The 17,520-nt window shown below is 42.2% G+C and overlaps 1 protein-coding gene and 1 non-coding gene across 2 annotated transcripts; one reads left to right on the top strand and one right to left on the bottom strand.

The window, feature by feature from the left end:
- The first annotated feature begins 3,151 nt into the window (after window positions 1-3,151).
- Window positions 3,152-3,225, top strand: trnat-agu. The gene has a single exon. It is a non-coding gene; the product is annotated as a tRNA-Thr (tRNA).
- A 134-nt stretch (window positions 3,226-3,359) lies between these two features.
- LOC101157076 (vitronectin) lies at window positions 3,360-12,268 on the bottom strand. The gene is made up of 8 exons (XM_023962607.1): window positions 12,064-12,268; window positions 11,671-11,787; window positions 11,215-11,433; window positions 10,894-11,033; window positions 5,247-5,403; window positions 4,805-4,963; window positions 4,396-4,716; window positions 3,360-4,303 (listed from the first exon to the last, which is right to left on the bottom strand). Exons 1-8 carry the CDS (start codon window positions 12,125-12,127, stop codon window positions 4,167-4,169), a joined length of 1,314 nt encoding a protein of 437 aa, XP_023818375.1. The 5' UTR covers window positions 12,128-12,268; the 3' UTR covers window positions 3,360-4,166.
- Between the last annotated feature and the right edge of the window lie 5,252 nt (window positions 12,269-17,520).

The following is a 17,520-nucleotide window of genomic DNA, read 5'->3' on the forward strand; positions in this document are numbered from 1 at the left end:
GTTTACTAAAAAGATGTAAGATTTTATGAGACAGTTGAATGAGAACTCAATTTTGTTACTTGATATGATATATCATGAACTACCGTTTTCTAAGGATAACAAATAATCAATAAGCACTTGTTTTTGTTACTTAATAACATCTGCACTTGATCTGAACAAAACCGGATTACATAAACCATGCAAAACTATAAAATGAAATAACTCAGTTGGTGTGGGATTACACATTACTTCTTTTTCATGCAAGGTGATCTCTGTCTGTGAACCTACAGTGTTTATCCATCAAACATGGATCAGTTAATCTGTTTGACTGTGGCAGCAGGAGGAAAACACAAAGTAATGCAACTCAGGAGGTTGTCTCTTTGAATTATTAAGCCCGTATGAAATTGTGTTAGATTTGTCACAACCTGTCAAAGAGAAGCTCTTTGACAAAGTAAACCTTGTTTAAATTATTAAAAAACTCTCTTAAATTAAAAAAGAGTAAAATAAGAATAATGACAGTTGATTATTTTTTAAAATAAATGTCAGCCATGCAGAGTTTCAATGTCAAGATGATGCTATGGTGTTTAAAGAATGACTAAACAAACATGCTTTTGAGGTTAAAAGAAAAGACAAGAAAAAAAGAGAAGAGCATAATTTGCACTTGAACATTGTCTTCTATTTCTTACAGAAGAATGTGTTAAAAAAAGTTTTTTAATCAAAGTTCTCAGAGCTTTAGGGTTGACTTTAAAACTGATTTAACCATGAATGCTTTCTTTTCTATTATAATCAACACATTTTGCTTTGTATTGTTTCACATAAAAGACTATGTTTTATGACAACATAAACAGTCTTTAAAAACAAATTGTTACTTTTATTTGCTCAAGGGTGGGATTCCTGCAAGTCTTGCAACAGTATAAAAATACTGTTATTTTATTGCATTTGATGTTTTCTATTTGAAAAGCACTACATCAATGTTATTTCATTATTTTATGTGAACAATTATAATGTCAGCAACCTTTTGCAAAATCATTAAATCAATAAAACTACGTTTTGTCCTTTAAGTGCTCAACATGAATTATTTGTGCTTTGATAGCAAAAACACTTAAATTATAGATGTGTATAAAATATCTTGTTTTTTTTATGTAGGGTAATATTACCAGCCTCTGTTTGTTTTGTCTTCCTTCTCCTTTCATTCTCAGAGGTCACATAGTGTAGATAGACCCACGTGACCAGGTTCAACAACCCATTTGAAGGACATTCCATTGCTCTTGTATCGATGGAACGACATATTAATCCAAGTCATGTGACTTTTGAGAGTCTGAAAGCTCATTGTTTTCTTCAGTCTTGCTAGATGGGAAAATACTTTTATTTGATACTAGAATCTTGTTTTTAGCGTTTTTTTCTGCTCTTGGAAAAAAAAAAAGTACTTAATAATTTTCTGAAACAAGTACAAAAGCAAAATCCCGTTTTTGTCATATGTTGTTTCCAAATTTTGCACTGCAAATCACATTCAGATCTGTGGTGGTGTGCCTCTGGCACTGCCATGTTAAGGTGGCTTCATTGGACTGCGCTTCTTCCGGTGTTTTGAAGTCTCAAATGGAGCCAAATCTGTCACCTCTGCGCATTTTACCCGCCTGGAAGATCTCACTCCTGCGGCTTCCCCAATACACGTTCCCAACTACACACACCAAGGTTTGTTTGATGCGCACCGGGGAGGCAGCAGCAGGCGAAAAGAGGATGCTTTTACAGATCCGTATGGAAATTTTTAACAGGCCTTTAAAAACTTGTTGAATTAGTATAGTCACAAAGGTTAATCAACTAAAAATAAGCATTCGGCCATCATTCCTGACCTAAAAGAAGTCCAGTTGTTAGGCAAACAGCTTTTACGCAGTTTACTCCCAAAGACACTAGTGGAAAAGGGGTGGGACTCCTCCCACTTGTTGTGTCAAGCAAAGTATAAAAAACCCTCCTGTAACCTGGGTTTTTATGTGAACACTCATGTTGGAAAACTTTGCAAAGAAGAATGGCTCATGGGTTTGATTATACTGTGAAGAACACCACCTCTAAGGAGGGGACCAGGGTTTACTCGGAGTTATGGCCCACTGCATCCTTTAATCCGAAGGACGAGCATTACGCGTGGGACTCGAGCAGAAGTGAGTGGGAATAATCGGCTTCAATGTGATGTTCAAGTGCGCTAACTAAGCGTGAAAAATGCTAGTTTTTGTTGAATTATGATAAATTTATCTGCCCCCCCCCCCCCCCCCCCCCCGCAGCGCACCATGTGCCTGCATCTATGTACCGCTTGGAGCGCACGACCTTCAGCAAGGCTCAAGTGGACCAACTGGAAAGGGCCTTCTTTATCACACAGTACCCGTCTGTTCACATGAAAGAGTCTCTGGCTTCAGAGACTGGTCTTCCAGAATCAAAAATCCAGTCAATTGATCCACATTTGACCATTTATTATCATGTAGTAGAATTGTTGCCATGATTTGTTTTCATCAGGTCTGGTTTCAAAAATCGTCGCGCCCGCCACTTCAAGAGAAAGAAATCATCCAGAGAAACAGCCAAACCACCCCCAGACTACATCCAGCAACAGATGTGCACCGGTATGCGCAATCAACCGTTTCCTCAGAAGGCTCCATTATCCCCAAGTACTTCCAGCCTCCCATCTGAACCGGGCCACTGCGTGCCAAGTTTAACTCAGACCAGTGTCTCGAAAATCACAAATTACCGAGATGGTAATTTACTTGGCCTGTCTGAATCCTCCTGGCTTGGAAAACTCCCAGTGTGAATATTTTCAAACTTTGGATGTCAGCTTTTCAGGACTCGACTCTTGGCATTTTGCGGAGGTGGAGGCTTTCCTCTGGGGTGCACAGGCATCTAAGCCAGAGGGAAGCCGTTGTGCTGCCGCTGAAATTCTGAACCCTAATAGTCTCCAAAAGAACAGGTTCATCCAAGTCTGAGCAGCAACGAGGAGTTCTTTAGAGACTTTTATGATTTGTATTTTCACGACTTGATTGGTGACGGCAGTTTGTCGCATCTCTAAATGTCAGCTGCAATGTTGGATTATTTTTTAAGTTGACTGATCAGATGATTGATACATAAATGTCTCAGGGTTCAGCGTTTATGTCAACAGTTTATAGCTACAATATGCGATGTGGCGACACCACGTGGCGCCGTGGCTTAGTTGGTTAAAGCGCCTGTCTAGTAAACAGGAGATCCTGGGTTCGAATCCCAGCGGTGCCTTTTGTGTCAAGTTTAGGCTGTGTTTCTTTTCTTTTTGTTCTTGTGGAATAATTGTGATTTCACTTATGTAAATAAACAGTTTCCCTTTTTTCACATACATAGTTCATGCCTCAACTTAACACAAATGTAAAAACTAGGTTGTTACGTCACTTTTTATATTTAGGGGAGGGTGGAAACCACAGGGTTTTTTTTAACTAAAAGAGTATCATTGTTTAACACACACACATCCACATAAAACCCCAAACAATTTAATTATGAACTAAGGCTTGCAAGGTAACAAAAAGTAAATGTGCATTTAGTACGTTAATAGTCTAATATAGATTAAATTTGGGATCAAATATTTACACATATTGCCTGAACTCGGTCAGCAAACATTAAAGTGGATTGTGAATCATACAGTAAAATCGTGTCAAACATATTTTCATATGTTTGGCACAAATGGAACCTCATACGAAAGAGCCAAAGCCGACATTCTTCCTGTTTTGCATTTTGTGCTTGTCTTTAAACGATTGACCAACAGAGGGCGCAGTCTTTTAAGAAATGACCATGTTACCTGTGGAAATAGTAGATATGCGCTGCAGGTATAAGACTTTCTCACTGGAGGACAGAAGTGTAGTTTGTTCGGATGTACTTTTGTCAGTTTTCAGAACATTTGTTTTATTACTTTAAATGCTTAGCAAAATCTGTGACTACATGTGTGTTAAATTTACAGGAAATGTAAGTTTCATGGTTTAGAATAGTAAGTTAAGCATGCATGTAGATGCACAGGGCAGTTAAAAAAGGATTCACAACAATGCTATCTAATATATTTTAAAGCACCTCAGTCTACAAAAAAGTTATTGTGTCTGTTTATGGTTTTAGGGTGATTCCAAGATAAAGAAATAGAAGAATTAAAAAGTAAAGTTTACTAAAGAACAGGGAATGTTTGTATATTGGTTGACTTATTTCTTCTCTGCCCTGGAACTATCAGGCATCTCTTCCTCTTTGCAGCCCAGCCAATATTTTGCAATGGATCGAGGGTAAGGAGGGTTGGCAAAATCCACACGCTTTGAACGAAGTCCCACTCTATAGTATTTATCTGCAAGCACAAATATGAAACATTAAACCAAAGAGTTCAAATGCAATAATTAAGCAGCCTGGTGAAGTAAAGTTGATTTGATCCATTCATACCTTTTTTAAAGAAGTACACATTTTGAACAGGAATCTGTCTGTTGTCGGTTGTGGTGCTTTGATCAGTGAAGTCGCTTTCATCCATGCTAAAAGCAAAGTCATCGTCATTCCACAAATCTCCAAACCATCTGTGACTTAGTCTTCTCCGATGTGGGCCCCGTCTTCTGCTGGATCCCCTCCTACGGCTGCTCCCCCTCCTTGGAGGAGATGCTGTTGGCTTGACACTGAGGTGAACTCGCCCTACCACGGCAGCATCTACAGGAGGTCGGATCCCATGCCAGTCTCCACTGATGAAGCGGGGATTAGTGCGCTGACTGTCAACTGTGAAAGAAAGTAACATCAGGTAAAAAAATAGAGATGAGAGGGACTGAAAATCGCAAATAACACAACAGCTAGGCCTTACACTTACAGGAACTTCCAAAAAGGCCTGTGAAGAGATCTTCTGCTGTCTGATCACAGAACAGGTCAGTGTATTGTGTGAAGAGCACAGATGGAGAAGCTTTGGTCATTTGCACGCACTCCTCATGCGATGGTTGGTGCTTGAACTCATACTTATAATATTTATCCCCTGGAGAAAAAAACGTAATTAGTTAAGCATAAAAAATAACTTAAAATAATAATAATTAACTATTAAAAATGAATAAACATTTATTTGTTGAGAGAATTTGAGTAATCTTTCTTATTTAATTAATATAATTGAGTTATATTGGTGGTTTTTCAGATTGAAGTAGCTGATAACATATTTCTGAATAACATTTTTTGTAGTCTCAAAAAAGGTCACAGGGTCAACAGACGTGAAGGCTTCAGATGTTACAGTGCTGTAAAAAGTTCACTCATCCCTTAATGAGTACCTTTGAAAAAGTAGGCCTTCTCCTTTCCACGGTGATTTGGTGCCGGCACGGTAAACGCGGCATCAATGTCATTAGGAATGTCTTGAAAGCCCTCAGAAATGTCTCGCGGGAAACCCTCATCCAAGACATTCCCATTGTATCTCCAATACCTGCTTCCCTGTAAGAGGAAAACACATGAAGGCAAAAGTGATGAGCTGGGAGGACTGAGTACCGTTGGCTCTATCGTCCTTGATAAAATGCAATGTTTTAAAAAAAAGTGAAAGATTAACAGGCTTCTGCCAATCATTTCTTTCTTATAAATTCTTATTTAGCAACAAAAATAGAGCTTTATGGCTATATTTCCGCCATCAGTGTGTGAATGTGTGTGTGAATGTGTGTGTGCATGGGTGAATGGGAGTGTGACTGTAAAGCGGTTTGGGCCTTCGTAAGAAGGTAGAAAGCGCTACATAAGTATACGCCATTTACCATTTACCATATTTCAGTCGGCCCAGTGAGCAATAAACCTACTCCCTCTTCAGAATTGTTTTTTTAACAACCATCCAATAAGCTTTAATTTACAAAGAGGAACCAGACAAGGCTGTCCACTATCTCCGTCTTTATTTGCACTATTTATTGAACCTCTAGCTGCTGCTATTAGGCAAAGTCGAGACATTGAAGGCATTCAAACCAAAAATTTAGAACACAAAATAAGTCTTTATGCAGATGATGTTTTACTATTTACTCCTAATTCACAATCTTCCATCTGCCAAATCATCTCCCTAATTAATAGATTTCCCTCAGTCTCAGAATACTCCATAAACTGGTCTAAAAGCACAATTCTACCAATTAATTGCAATTATCTAAATCCGTCATCTATTAAAATACAAACAGGCAACATAAAGTACTTAGGTATAAATATCTCCTCTAGGCTTTCTGATCTACTCAAGCTAAACCACACCCAACTACTTAAAACAACCGAGGCTGATCTCACTAGATGGAAAACTCTACCCATTTCTCTAATCGGGAGAGTTGCAGCCATAAAAATGATGATTCTCCCAAAAATTAACTACCTATTTTCAATGATTCCTTCCAAACCTCCAACTACTTGGTTCAAATCATTAGACTCATTCATTTCCCAATACCTCTGGGAAGGTAAACCCCCACGGATTAGTTTAAAAACTATTAAAAAACCTAAAGATAGAGGAGGACTAGGCCTTCCAGACTTCCAGGACTACTACTCCGCGAACAGATTGTGTTATGTACAAAAATGGCTGAATCCTGGTGTGCTGGATGAATCCTGGCTAGACATTGAACAAAATCTCTGTGATAACCTAGATATTTCTAATTTACCTTTCTTCAGTTCTAAAATTAAACAACACAAATGCTTCAGAAGTTTAAACATCATCCTTAACAGCCTGGTGGGATTTTCTTAAAAAAAACAACCTCACATTATTTCCATGTAAACTTACCCCCATTTGGAATAACCCTGACATTTTGATTAACAAAAACATGATTCATTTTGCTTCATGGAAGAACAAAGGAATCCAGCAGTTCCAGCATATAATTCAGAATAGAAAATTTATGTCCCTCTCAACGTTATCCTCAACCTATGGAATTAATATAAACAAATTTCTAGAATATCAGCAGCTTAAATCAGCTATAAGCACTAAATACTGCCTGACCCAAATAGACCTAGACCCTCCCCTTACAGTAAAGGCCTGTTCACACCGGGACGAATTTCGCCGGCGATTTTCGCCGACGTTTAACGCCTCGTGACTAAACAAAGGGCACCAACGAGAGTGTGCACACCGACGCGAAAAAACGCCACGCGTTAAAGCGTCAAAAAAAAAAAACACCTCGGGTTCGTTTTTTTTTTCGACGCGTCGCGTCGAAATCTACTCGACCAATGAGAATGGCGCTTTTGCACACGTGTCTGGAGCTTCTGAAGTTACAGTAAAACACAACTTGGGGGCGCTCAAACACAAAACTGCCTTGCTGAGCACACATACCAGCGAAGAAGATAGACGCCAAGTAGCGTCTACACAGCCGCGAAGCAATAATGACGGACATTCTAAAATATCCCCGAACCAAGCACCAGTTGGAGCTACTGGTGCTTGAAATATTCATGTTTTCTTTGTTTGATTCTGACAACCGTGTAAATACTTGCTCTCTTCTTCTGAGTGAAAAGCGACTTTAAGAAGCGTAAAGTTGCGCAGCGCCACCTTGTGTACAGGAGTATTTCTGTTTTACATTAAGCGCCATCTAATGTCAGGGAATGAAATTGCATGTTCACTCCACTCATCGTCAGCGAAAATCGCCTGGGTGTGAACACAAAAAACGTGGCGAAAAACGCTGGCGAATAACGCCTGGCGAATATTCGTCCCGGTGTGTACGGGACACACCGGGACGAATATTCGTACCCTATAACCCTAACACATTTCATGGACCTTAAAAATCCCAAACTCACCTCCAAAATTTATAAGATGTTATCAGACATAGATGAAACCATTTACTTACCCATGACAAAATGGGAGTCTGAGCTATCATTGAATTTTAGTGATCAATTTTGGCTACAGATCTGTTTGAATGCCTCTAATATGACCAAAAGCCCTAATCTGCAACTTATTCAATACAAGATTCTCCACAGAACTCACTACACCGGACAGAGGTTATTTAAAATGGGTCTCAATCAGTCTGCTATATGCACACAGTGCATAGGTAACAACATAGACGACTATTTGCATGCCCTGTGCACCTGTCCAATCATTCTGGCGTAAGGTTTGTGAGGATTTATCAATCTGGTTTAATCATAAGATTCCTGCTCGCCCCAAATTCTGCTTATTAGGTGACCTGAATAACATCAACATGGAATCTAACAAGGCTTATATGGTTCTCACCGCTGTATGTATCGCAAAGAAAACTATCCTCCTAAACTGGAAATCTAAAAATAATCTTAGCATCAACCACTACAGAAACCTCATGTCAGAGCATATTAGTTCAGAGATAATGTCCTCCACAAAAAACATGTCGGCTTCAGACTCTCCCTGGCTCCAGCTGGTTAGTCACATCACCTAGTGGGGGTGGGATGGTGATAGGTTGAGCCGGGTCCTGGCTGGTTGGGTGGGCCGGGGTGGGTTTGGGGGGGTGGGCTCTGCCGTGCCTGTCGTTCTCCCGGCTTGGGGCTCTGGTTGCCTGGGTGGGGTGGTGGTGGGGGCGCACGCTCTGCCGGCAACTTGGCAGGGGTTCCTGGGCGGGTGCCTTCAGGGCGCAGGGTAGGCAGTGCGGCTGACCGGGAACGGCGGCCGGGTGCCGTGCTGGGTGGCTGGTCGCCGTGGCGGGGGCTGGGGGGGGCTTAACAGTCACAAAATTCAGCCTAACACACAATGTTCATATGAATTTAGCCAATTTTCATGCCCACAAAAGGTGTTGAGGTCAGAGGGTGTTTCCTTGCATTGTAGTGTGCTCTGGGGCTCTGGGGCCTGGGGTCGTCTGCCCGTGGCCGGTGTTTCGCCCGTGGCCGGTAGTTGTTATTATTATTATTATTATTATTATTATTATTATTATTATTATTATTTTATTATTATTATTACTATTATTATTATTATTTTATTATTTATTTATTTTGGGGGGGGCCTGGGGGGGCAGTGTGCTAGTCCTTAGGGGGGCCAGGGTATGAATGGTGGGGCTGGACCCCCTGCCCCCCCGTTCTGGCACCGGGACCCTTCCTTGCTGGCTGTGTCTCGGCGCCGCGAGGCTCTGGCCTCCAACTGCGGCTGGCTTGCCGTTTCTGGCTGCCCGGCCGCTCTGGGAGGGGGGGCGCCTACCGCGGCCGGCTGGGGGGCCGGTCGCTCGGGGGAGCCTTCTCCCCCGGTTGTGCCCATCCGCCCGCTCCTCCCCGCTCTCACCCAAACAAATATTGCACACAGGCACATAGGGCCCCGGGATCTGGATGGGAGGGGTATGCTGGCGGGGCTCACTGGGGATGCCCCTCTCTGGGTTCTCGTTGGCACCCGCCCTCCTCCCCGCTTTTTACTTGCATATTAGACACTCTGATTCATCTAGGGCCTTGTGGCGAGGGTCTGGTGGAGGGGGGCACGGTGAAACATCCGTGCTCACCTTTCGCTGGCCCCCCCCACAATTTTAACTTCCTCTGTAGACACACACACTGCATGCTAGCAGCACACACACAGCAAATACACACCACTCACAGAGGGACTCCGGAGTGGGGGGCTTTGCGGCTTGGCAGCGGTGGAGCCCCCCACACTGGTGACCTCCTATTTTACCTGCAGCACACACACAGCACTCCCACACCTCCATACATGGGTGGGGTCGGGGGGGGGCGGCCGGTCTTCACCCGCCTGGTCCTCTCAGGGCGGCCGGGCTTATGGGTATCCTGTCGGCTGCGGGAAGGGTTGGGCATGCGGCGCTGGGGGTCGGCCGGCTGGGGGGGGGGGGTTACTGCGTGGCGGCGGGGGTAGGGAGGGTAACCAGATGATTGTGAGTATGTGTGTGTGAGTGCATGGGTAGGACCGACCTGGGGGCTGGCTTGCTGGGACCCTCTGGGGCTTTCCCTCCCCATCACAGAGAGGGGAGGGCACTGAGAGGGTTGGGGAGGGGGCTCAGATATTATGGCGGGGGGGGGGGGGGGGTTGTAGTGCGTAGGGTTTTAGGGGGGTGGCTGTGGCTGTGGGTGCGTGGCGATCCCTGGGTTGCTAAGGTCGCGTGCCTGGGCTGGCTAGCGGGGACGGGGCGCCGGTCGGGTGGTGGCTGGCTCATGGGTTCCGGGGGCCCTGGCTTCGTCCCTGGCTTTTGTCTCGGTGTCCGGCGCCCGGTGGCCCCCATGGCTGCCGCCTGGTACGGCTAAGCGCTCCTGTCTTGTGGCCTGGGGGCCGGACACTGGGTTCGCTTGTGCCTCTGGGCATTGGGGGGGCCCCTGTAGGGGGGCCTCTCTGTGCCTGGCTGGTGGGGTGGGCGGTCCCTTCCTCCTCCCCTCCCAGGCTGCCTGGGTCCGGATGCTGGGGGGGCTTCTGGCCTGGGGGGCTCTCCTCCCCTTTCCTGGTCTGGGTGGTCTGGCTGGGTAGGTTCTGGCTCCCTTTATGAACACACGGTTCACGTCGGCAGCATGCATGTATCTCCACCCCCACGTGCACGTGCACACTGCCACACTCCCTGTCTGCTTCATCCCTCCTCCTTACCTACAGTGTATTGATGGACAGATTTCTTTTTCGCTCATCTTAGTGTCAGATTTTCACCTTTGATGTAACATTCGTCTTTCCAGCAGATCTGGTATAATTGTTACAGCTTAAATTAATAACTTAGTCAAATCAGTGCTTGTATCCCCCACCTTTTCACCTTTCTTCCTTTTACTCTTTTCCACCCTCCCCTCACATTCTTCCCCTCTCCCTCCCCACACACACTAAATGTAACAAATAAATAAAAAATAATACGACAAAAAGGGGTTTATACAAATCTACACTCTAGTTTTTTGAAGCTATATAACCTCTTTTTGTGATAGTAAAACCTGTCCAACACAAAAAGCCTTCAGCTCTAATCTGTTTGCTCAGCTGTTGGACAGAACAAGTTAAAAGAAGTAAAAAAAAAAAAAAAAAAAAAAAAACAACCATCCAATAATTAAAAAGCCAGAATCTACAACAATTATTTTGCTCACCTTGAAGATGTAGGATTTTCCTTGGCAGTTGATGCGTGTGAACGCAGCACTGATGGGCCCAGAGATTCCCCATGCATCTTGGATAAGTTTGGGATAACCAGGAAGTATGGAATCATCATCCAACTCAAAAAAGTAATCACCTGTAAAATAATTTGGGCTACAATTTAGTTTTTTAAAAGTTAATTTTAACAGGAAAAGATGAGAAAAGAAACAGTTTCAACATGAAAGAGTATCGTTTTTCTTTGGAAAGAACTGAAATGTCACAATTATCTTGAAGCCTAAATGTATTTCAGTAAATAAAAGTATGCAGAAACCCATCACCTCGAAATGCGTAGATGGAGCCGTTCTTCAACTGCAGAAAAGCATCAAAGGGCCGTCCGCTGCAAGGTGCTGCATCAGGGTCAGTGTGAGCTGTGGGGCCAAATGTGCTGGTGGGTTGAGGAGCTGAGGAGGACTGCACTGTTGGAGCTGCAGAGCTTACGTTCGGCGTTACGATAGCGGTTGTGTTTTCTACACTTCCAAAGACATCTCCTCTAGTAACTAAATGTACAAAACAAGAGATATAATGTAAAAACATTAAAAGTGACGCCAAAGTAAATGGAAAAATGTTCTAGAGTAACCAAAACCAAACGTGAATATCACTTGACATATATATATATGTTTTTTTTCCATAGTTAGCTGTTCATCTCTTTAGGGGCCATTGGGTTTTCGTGGAATTTGGTTGCAAAATCAAATCACAAATGTGGTTAAATAGTGGTATTCCAGAACTGGACTTACCTTTTTTGGCGCAGATATTGGAAAAATCCCCACAACAACTTGAGTAATACACACACATTGAGTCACACTGACATTTCCTCTCCGGGTCAAAAGAGCCACAGAGACCAACGCAGGACTCTGTAAACACAGTCGCTTCAGTTCAGATACAGGTAAAAATGCAAAAGTCTAAATTTTAAATTGAAACTTTGACAGCCACATATTGTACAGTAACATTATCTTTAAGTCTTCAGTTTCTGAAATGCATCATTTCACAAATTATCTGTTTGCTTCTTTAGACAAGAAGCTTAGTAGCAAAATCCCTTTCCTGCAATGCTCCAAAGTTGAAAACAAATCATATTTTAAAGTGTGTTGTTGCAAAAGTGCTATAAAGAAGCTCAAAGCTATCAGGCTTACCCTCTGCTGCAGAAGTGCTCTCCACCACAAGGAGAAGGCTCAGCAGAGCCAAGGCTGGCTTCATGTCACAGAAAATGTCAAACTTCAAAGTAAACAAAAGTCCTCAAAGCTTTAAGAGTTAGTCAAATTGCAGCTAAGTAAAATTTCGGATGAGTTCGAGTTCACTACCCCACTGTGGGGTATTTCACTTGGTGCAAGTGATCAATACATGTGGCTGCAGAGCCACACACGCCTTCTCTCCTGATTGGTCAAAGCACAAATGTGACAATCATTGAGTGGCAGTGGTCGATCGGTGACCAGTCTGTCCCTGTTTTTGTAGGACAGCACTAAATGAATGGGACAAATAGTCCATTACTTTCCTTCAGTTTTACAGGCTATTGTTGTGCTTTAAACCTCAACTTTTTCCTGTTTGCTGTTGATACTCCTGGTCTGAAATGTTACTTTTACCTGTACAATTGGAACTTTTGGAATCTGTTTTATAACAAGCACTGAGCTTCTGTTGTCCACTGTTGTATCAACCACAAGTCAATGTCCAAGGTCGGCGTCTGAAATTCCTATTTGGGTGAGAGAGAATACGCTGGCTCCTCCTTCATTAATCCAAAGTTTCCGCTGGTCAACAGGTTCTTGTGTAATAAAGGTTCTGTGCTGACATTTGTCTTAAATGAAAAATCTCCAAATAAATACAGGGTCTGCTTGCCTATTACATTCATGTTAAAAAAACAGGCTAGTTAATAATAATGATGAATAACAACACATTTTATTTATATAGCCCTCTAAAAGGTGCACAAAGACGCTTTACAACACATGAGTAAAAAACAGTCAATAAAAACAAGAGCTAATACAATAAAAATATAAACATAAAATGGCAGATTAAAGATGAAAAGGAATTTTAAAAAGATGAATTTTAAGTGATTTTTTTAAACATTGGGAGGTCAGTGCAGTCTCTGAGATGTTTAGTGTTCCAGAGGGTCGGGGCAGCAGTGGAGAAGGCTCTGTCTCCCCAGGTTCGATGCTTGGTCCGACAGGGGAGGGACAAAAGGTTAGCATCGGAGAAGCACAGAGAGCGGGATGGAGTGTGACGCTGGAGCCAATTGGTAAGGTAGGGCGGGGCCAGGTTATGAAGGGCTTTGAAAGTGATGAGGAGAACTTTGAATTTGATACGCTGAGGGATGGGGAGACACTGGAGGTTCTGGAGGACGGGGGTGGTGTGTTCACGAGAGCGGGTGTGTGTGAGCAGACTGGCAGCAGAGCTCTGAATGTATTGCAGCTAACTGGGAGGTAATAAAGGCATGAATGAGGGTGGGTTTCAGCAGAAGAGAAAAAGAGGGATGAGTGGAGACGGCCAATGTTTTTCAGGTGGAAACAAGCAGACCGGGTTATTTGGTTGACATGTTCAAATGAGAGATTGGTGTCCAAGAAAATCCCAAGGCTACGGATGACTGGTGACGAGGAAAGTGTGGTGTTATTGAAGTTTAACTGAAAACTTGTGAAAATTTAGACCATGCTGGTGGATGATGTTGCCGAGAGGAATGAGGTAGAGGATGAACAGGAGTGAACCAAGCACCGAACCTTGGGGAACACCTTGCTACAGAGGAGATGTGGAGGAAGAGCAGTTGTTTCCCTTGATAAACTGTTGACTGTTGGTGAGGTAGGACTGAAGCCAGGACAGAGCAGAGCCGGTGATGTATATAGGAGAGCAGGATGGAGTGACTGATGGTGTCAAATGCTGCAGTGAGGTCCAGGAGAATGAGGATGGAGAGCTGTCCAGAGTCACAGGAGAGGAGGATGTCATTGGAGACTTTGAGCAGAGCTGTTTCAGTGCTGTGTTGTAGGAGGCAACCACTCGTTCCAGTATTTTGGACAAAAATGACAGGTTGGAGAATGGGGCGGAAATTTGCAATATTGTCAGAGTCAAGACCAGGTTTGTTCAGGATGGGGGTTATAGCTGCCAGCTTGAGAGACTGGGGCACGGTACCAGAGGACAGTGAAGAGTTAATTATTGTTGTGATGAGTGGAGAGATGATGAGACAGCAACCTTTAACGAGGGTGGAAGGAATGGGGTCCAGAGTGCAGGTGGAGGCTTTGATACCTATCAGCTGCTTGCTGAGTTCTACAGAGGAGACTGAATTTAGAATTTAGAGAACTGTGAAGTGGGGGAAGGGGCCAAGGTTTCAGGAGGGGGTCTATAGTGGGAGTGAGGGAGATGAATATTGTGTCGATTTTGGATTGAAATTGGGACAGGAGGAGTTGCACTTGGCACGGTGAAAGATGAAGAAGAGTTATCATTAGGCTTTCGGATTTTGTTTATGGTACAAATTTTTTTTAAGGATTATTGGAGCTAGTATGAATGATGTTGGAAAAATAGTATGACCATAGTAGAGCCAGGTAGTAGTGAACTTCTCCACAGACAACATAAAATCCCGACAGTCTGTGGAGAAGTTGTCTAGATGAAGAGCAGTGAGACAGCGGGATAAATCCCCAGCATAGGAGGCATAGCATCCATAATGTCCAAGACGGTCAGGGGACAGATTGCTAAGGGAGTCGCACCAGCGGAGCCGCTAAAGCTAACTCACTAAAGTTAGGAGCTGGTTAACCAGCTAGGCACAGAGATATTGCCCTGGGCTGTGTACACTGGAATGGATTCATCCCAGAAAACACAATTCATACAGGTTGAGGCGTGCAGATGGTAACAGTGAGGGAGTGTCCCGATCCAAGCAGAAACAGCAGGAGGACGCTAAAAGGTGAGACGAGCTGAGATCAGAAGCTAATAGATGTTGCAAGTTTTGACAAATAGTTAAACAAAACTATAAAACCAGTGTCTTAATTTTTGAAAAAGTCGGCTTCCAAAGATAGTAAAAAGCCTAGATCCAGCAAAACAGTTAAATCCAGATTCAGAGCGGCAGCCAGTGTGCGCCAGAATCCGCCATTTTCTGGCAACAACGCAAAAAAGGTTGGACCACAGAGAAATCTAATCTACCTGGATGTTTGATGGATATTTTCCCCAACCTTCCATTTAACTAAAGCAATAAGCTGCAGTTGTTATAGACATAATTTTAGGTTTACTCTTTCATCAGAAAATGTTTGTCCAGATGGAGTTACATGGACTTATTAGAATCTGTTCTAATGTGCGGATATTTCTGCTTTGTTTTCATTTGTTTTGTTCCAGTATTTGTTGCATCCATGTCTTAAAGCAGTCAATGACACATGCGCAAATCTGTTTTGATTGTCATTTGAGGCAAAATGTTAGCCTGACTGCTGGATTTTCTGCTCCTGATAAACGGCACTGCAGTCAAACCAGCTGTCATTCGGATCTGCTGGATTTTTAGTGCACTCGTAGTCTCAGCTTTACGGGAACTGAGCGAACACGACTGAAATCCAGTTCCGGTTTTCAAAATAAGTTTAAAACACAAAAAGTCATACAAAGGATTAATAGACAAAAATCAATACTGTTATGTTAATCAATTATAAAATGATTATTAAAAAAGGTTGAGATAAGATTGGGTGTGTATAATCCTACTCCCGACCATAACCGCAGATCCGAATGACGGCTGCCTTGACCGCAGTTAAACTGCAGCATGTTTGACCAACAACATCTCTGTGCTGCAAAGTTCAATGCAACATTTGGGAAAGTTTCCAAACCCTTCCTCCAGTAAGACTACTTTGGAGAAAATTAACAGCTGAAAAGAAACAGAAATTTAAACTAGTTTAATGTAACAATTTACACAAATTCTCAAAAGAAAAGTTTATATAAGCGGGCTGCGACCTCTTCAGGGTGTACCCCACCTTTACTGTCTCCAGGAACCCTGTGACCCCTGAAGTGATTCAGATGAATGGATGGAAACATTTCTTTGAGTTTTTAATGTGTAGCAATGCACTTTGAAATCTTTGGGTTCGTTTCATCCAGTGGAGAAAAATATATTGAATCACTTGTAAAACTGAGGTTAAAAACCCCTCAGTTGCTGTAAAATTGCTAAAAGAATTTCACCTCAACCTAACAAAAAACATAATCAAACAAAAAATATGTTAACACAGGAAAAAACAACAGAATTTTAAACTTGTAAACACATCCATGAATTAAATCCCCCAAAATAGTTGTTCAGTTGAAGTACAAGAACTATTTTCATCTGAAATTTGCATTCTCATTTTTGGATTCATAAAACTACTGTTTCATCTACGTGATGTAATACGAGTAAGAACAAACATCAAACACGAACTTTAGCTTCACTTAAGGGCAATTTCAAAACCTACTCTTAAAATGAGGAATATTCTTAGTTCATTGTTTTTTTTAACTTCGTATAAATGTTACTAGTCCCAAATATCATAAAAATGTAAAAAAAAACAACAAATAAAACTTTTTCATTCTCATGCATGGGAAAAAAAGATCAACTTGTTCTTTTATGCATGTCCTTTAATATATCTATCATCATGATGTAACACTTATTACTGAACATACATCACATACTGTGCACAGTGGAACAATTTATGCTTGCAGACACATCAGCATTTTGCTTCATTATTAACTATGTTTTATGATTTAATAAAAGTTATCTATTATCTCTTGTGAAGTGAAGGAAATGGTAAGTCACAAAACCAAGGTGACCTTTTTGGATGTGGTTCTGTGTTATGTAACATCATCAAATTCTGCAGATATGCTAAATTAAAGAAGAAACGTATCTGTCTGTCTGTCTGTCTGTCTGTCTGTCTGTCTGTTTGTCTGTCTGTACGTCTGTCTGTCTGTCTGTTTGTCTGTTTGTAAGTCTGTCTGTCTGTCTGTCTGCCTGTCTGTCTGTCTGGTAAAAAGTAGCTAAAGTGCAATAAATAACTCGCGGTTCTGGTTTTTCAATCTGAACCAGGTATAAATACAATCTTAGAAAACAACAACACATTTAAATTCCTACATGGTTATTTATTTCCCACAAACCAATTATAAAAAAGAAGAAAAAAGCTCTTCAAACAAAGCAAATGTGCCTCATCAACATCCTTGCCTTAGAATAAAATAAAATAAAAACAGCATGGGAAACATTTTCTACCAACTCCCTAGCTTGGTGACTGTTGGTTAAAGATTTAAAACAAATTTTCTTACAGTCATAGATGGTTCATAGATGTTTTTCTTAAAAATACTCTGGAAAGGAATGAAGAGAAACAGAAGAGCTTTTACTAATTAGCTATTGTATTAGCTGCTATGCTAGTTCCCTTCTCTTCCTCTGCCGGTTCCAAGCCCGGTTTGACAAGGTTGCGTCAGGAAGGGCATCCGGCGTAAAACATTGCCAAATTTACCATGCGACTTGTTCGCTGTGGCGACCCCTGATGGGAGAAGCCGAAAGTGGAAGAAGATTAGCTGCTATGCTACACAAATCAAAACTAAAGAAAATCTGTATCACCTGTACATCCTTGTTTGCATTATTGAACAGTCAGGGCCTGCTCTAATCCTGTTTGCAGAAAACATTTTATTAAATT

This window comes from Oryzias latipes, chromosome 14 (assembly GCF_002234675.1).
Source record: "Oryzias latipes chromosome 14, ASM223467v1".
NCBI classification, from domain to species: domain Eukaryota; kingdom Metazoa; phylum Chordata; class Actinopteri; order Beloniformes; family Adrianichthyidae; genus Oryzias; species Oryzias latipes.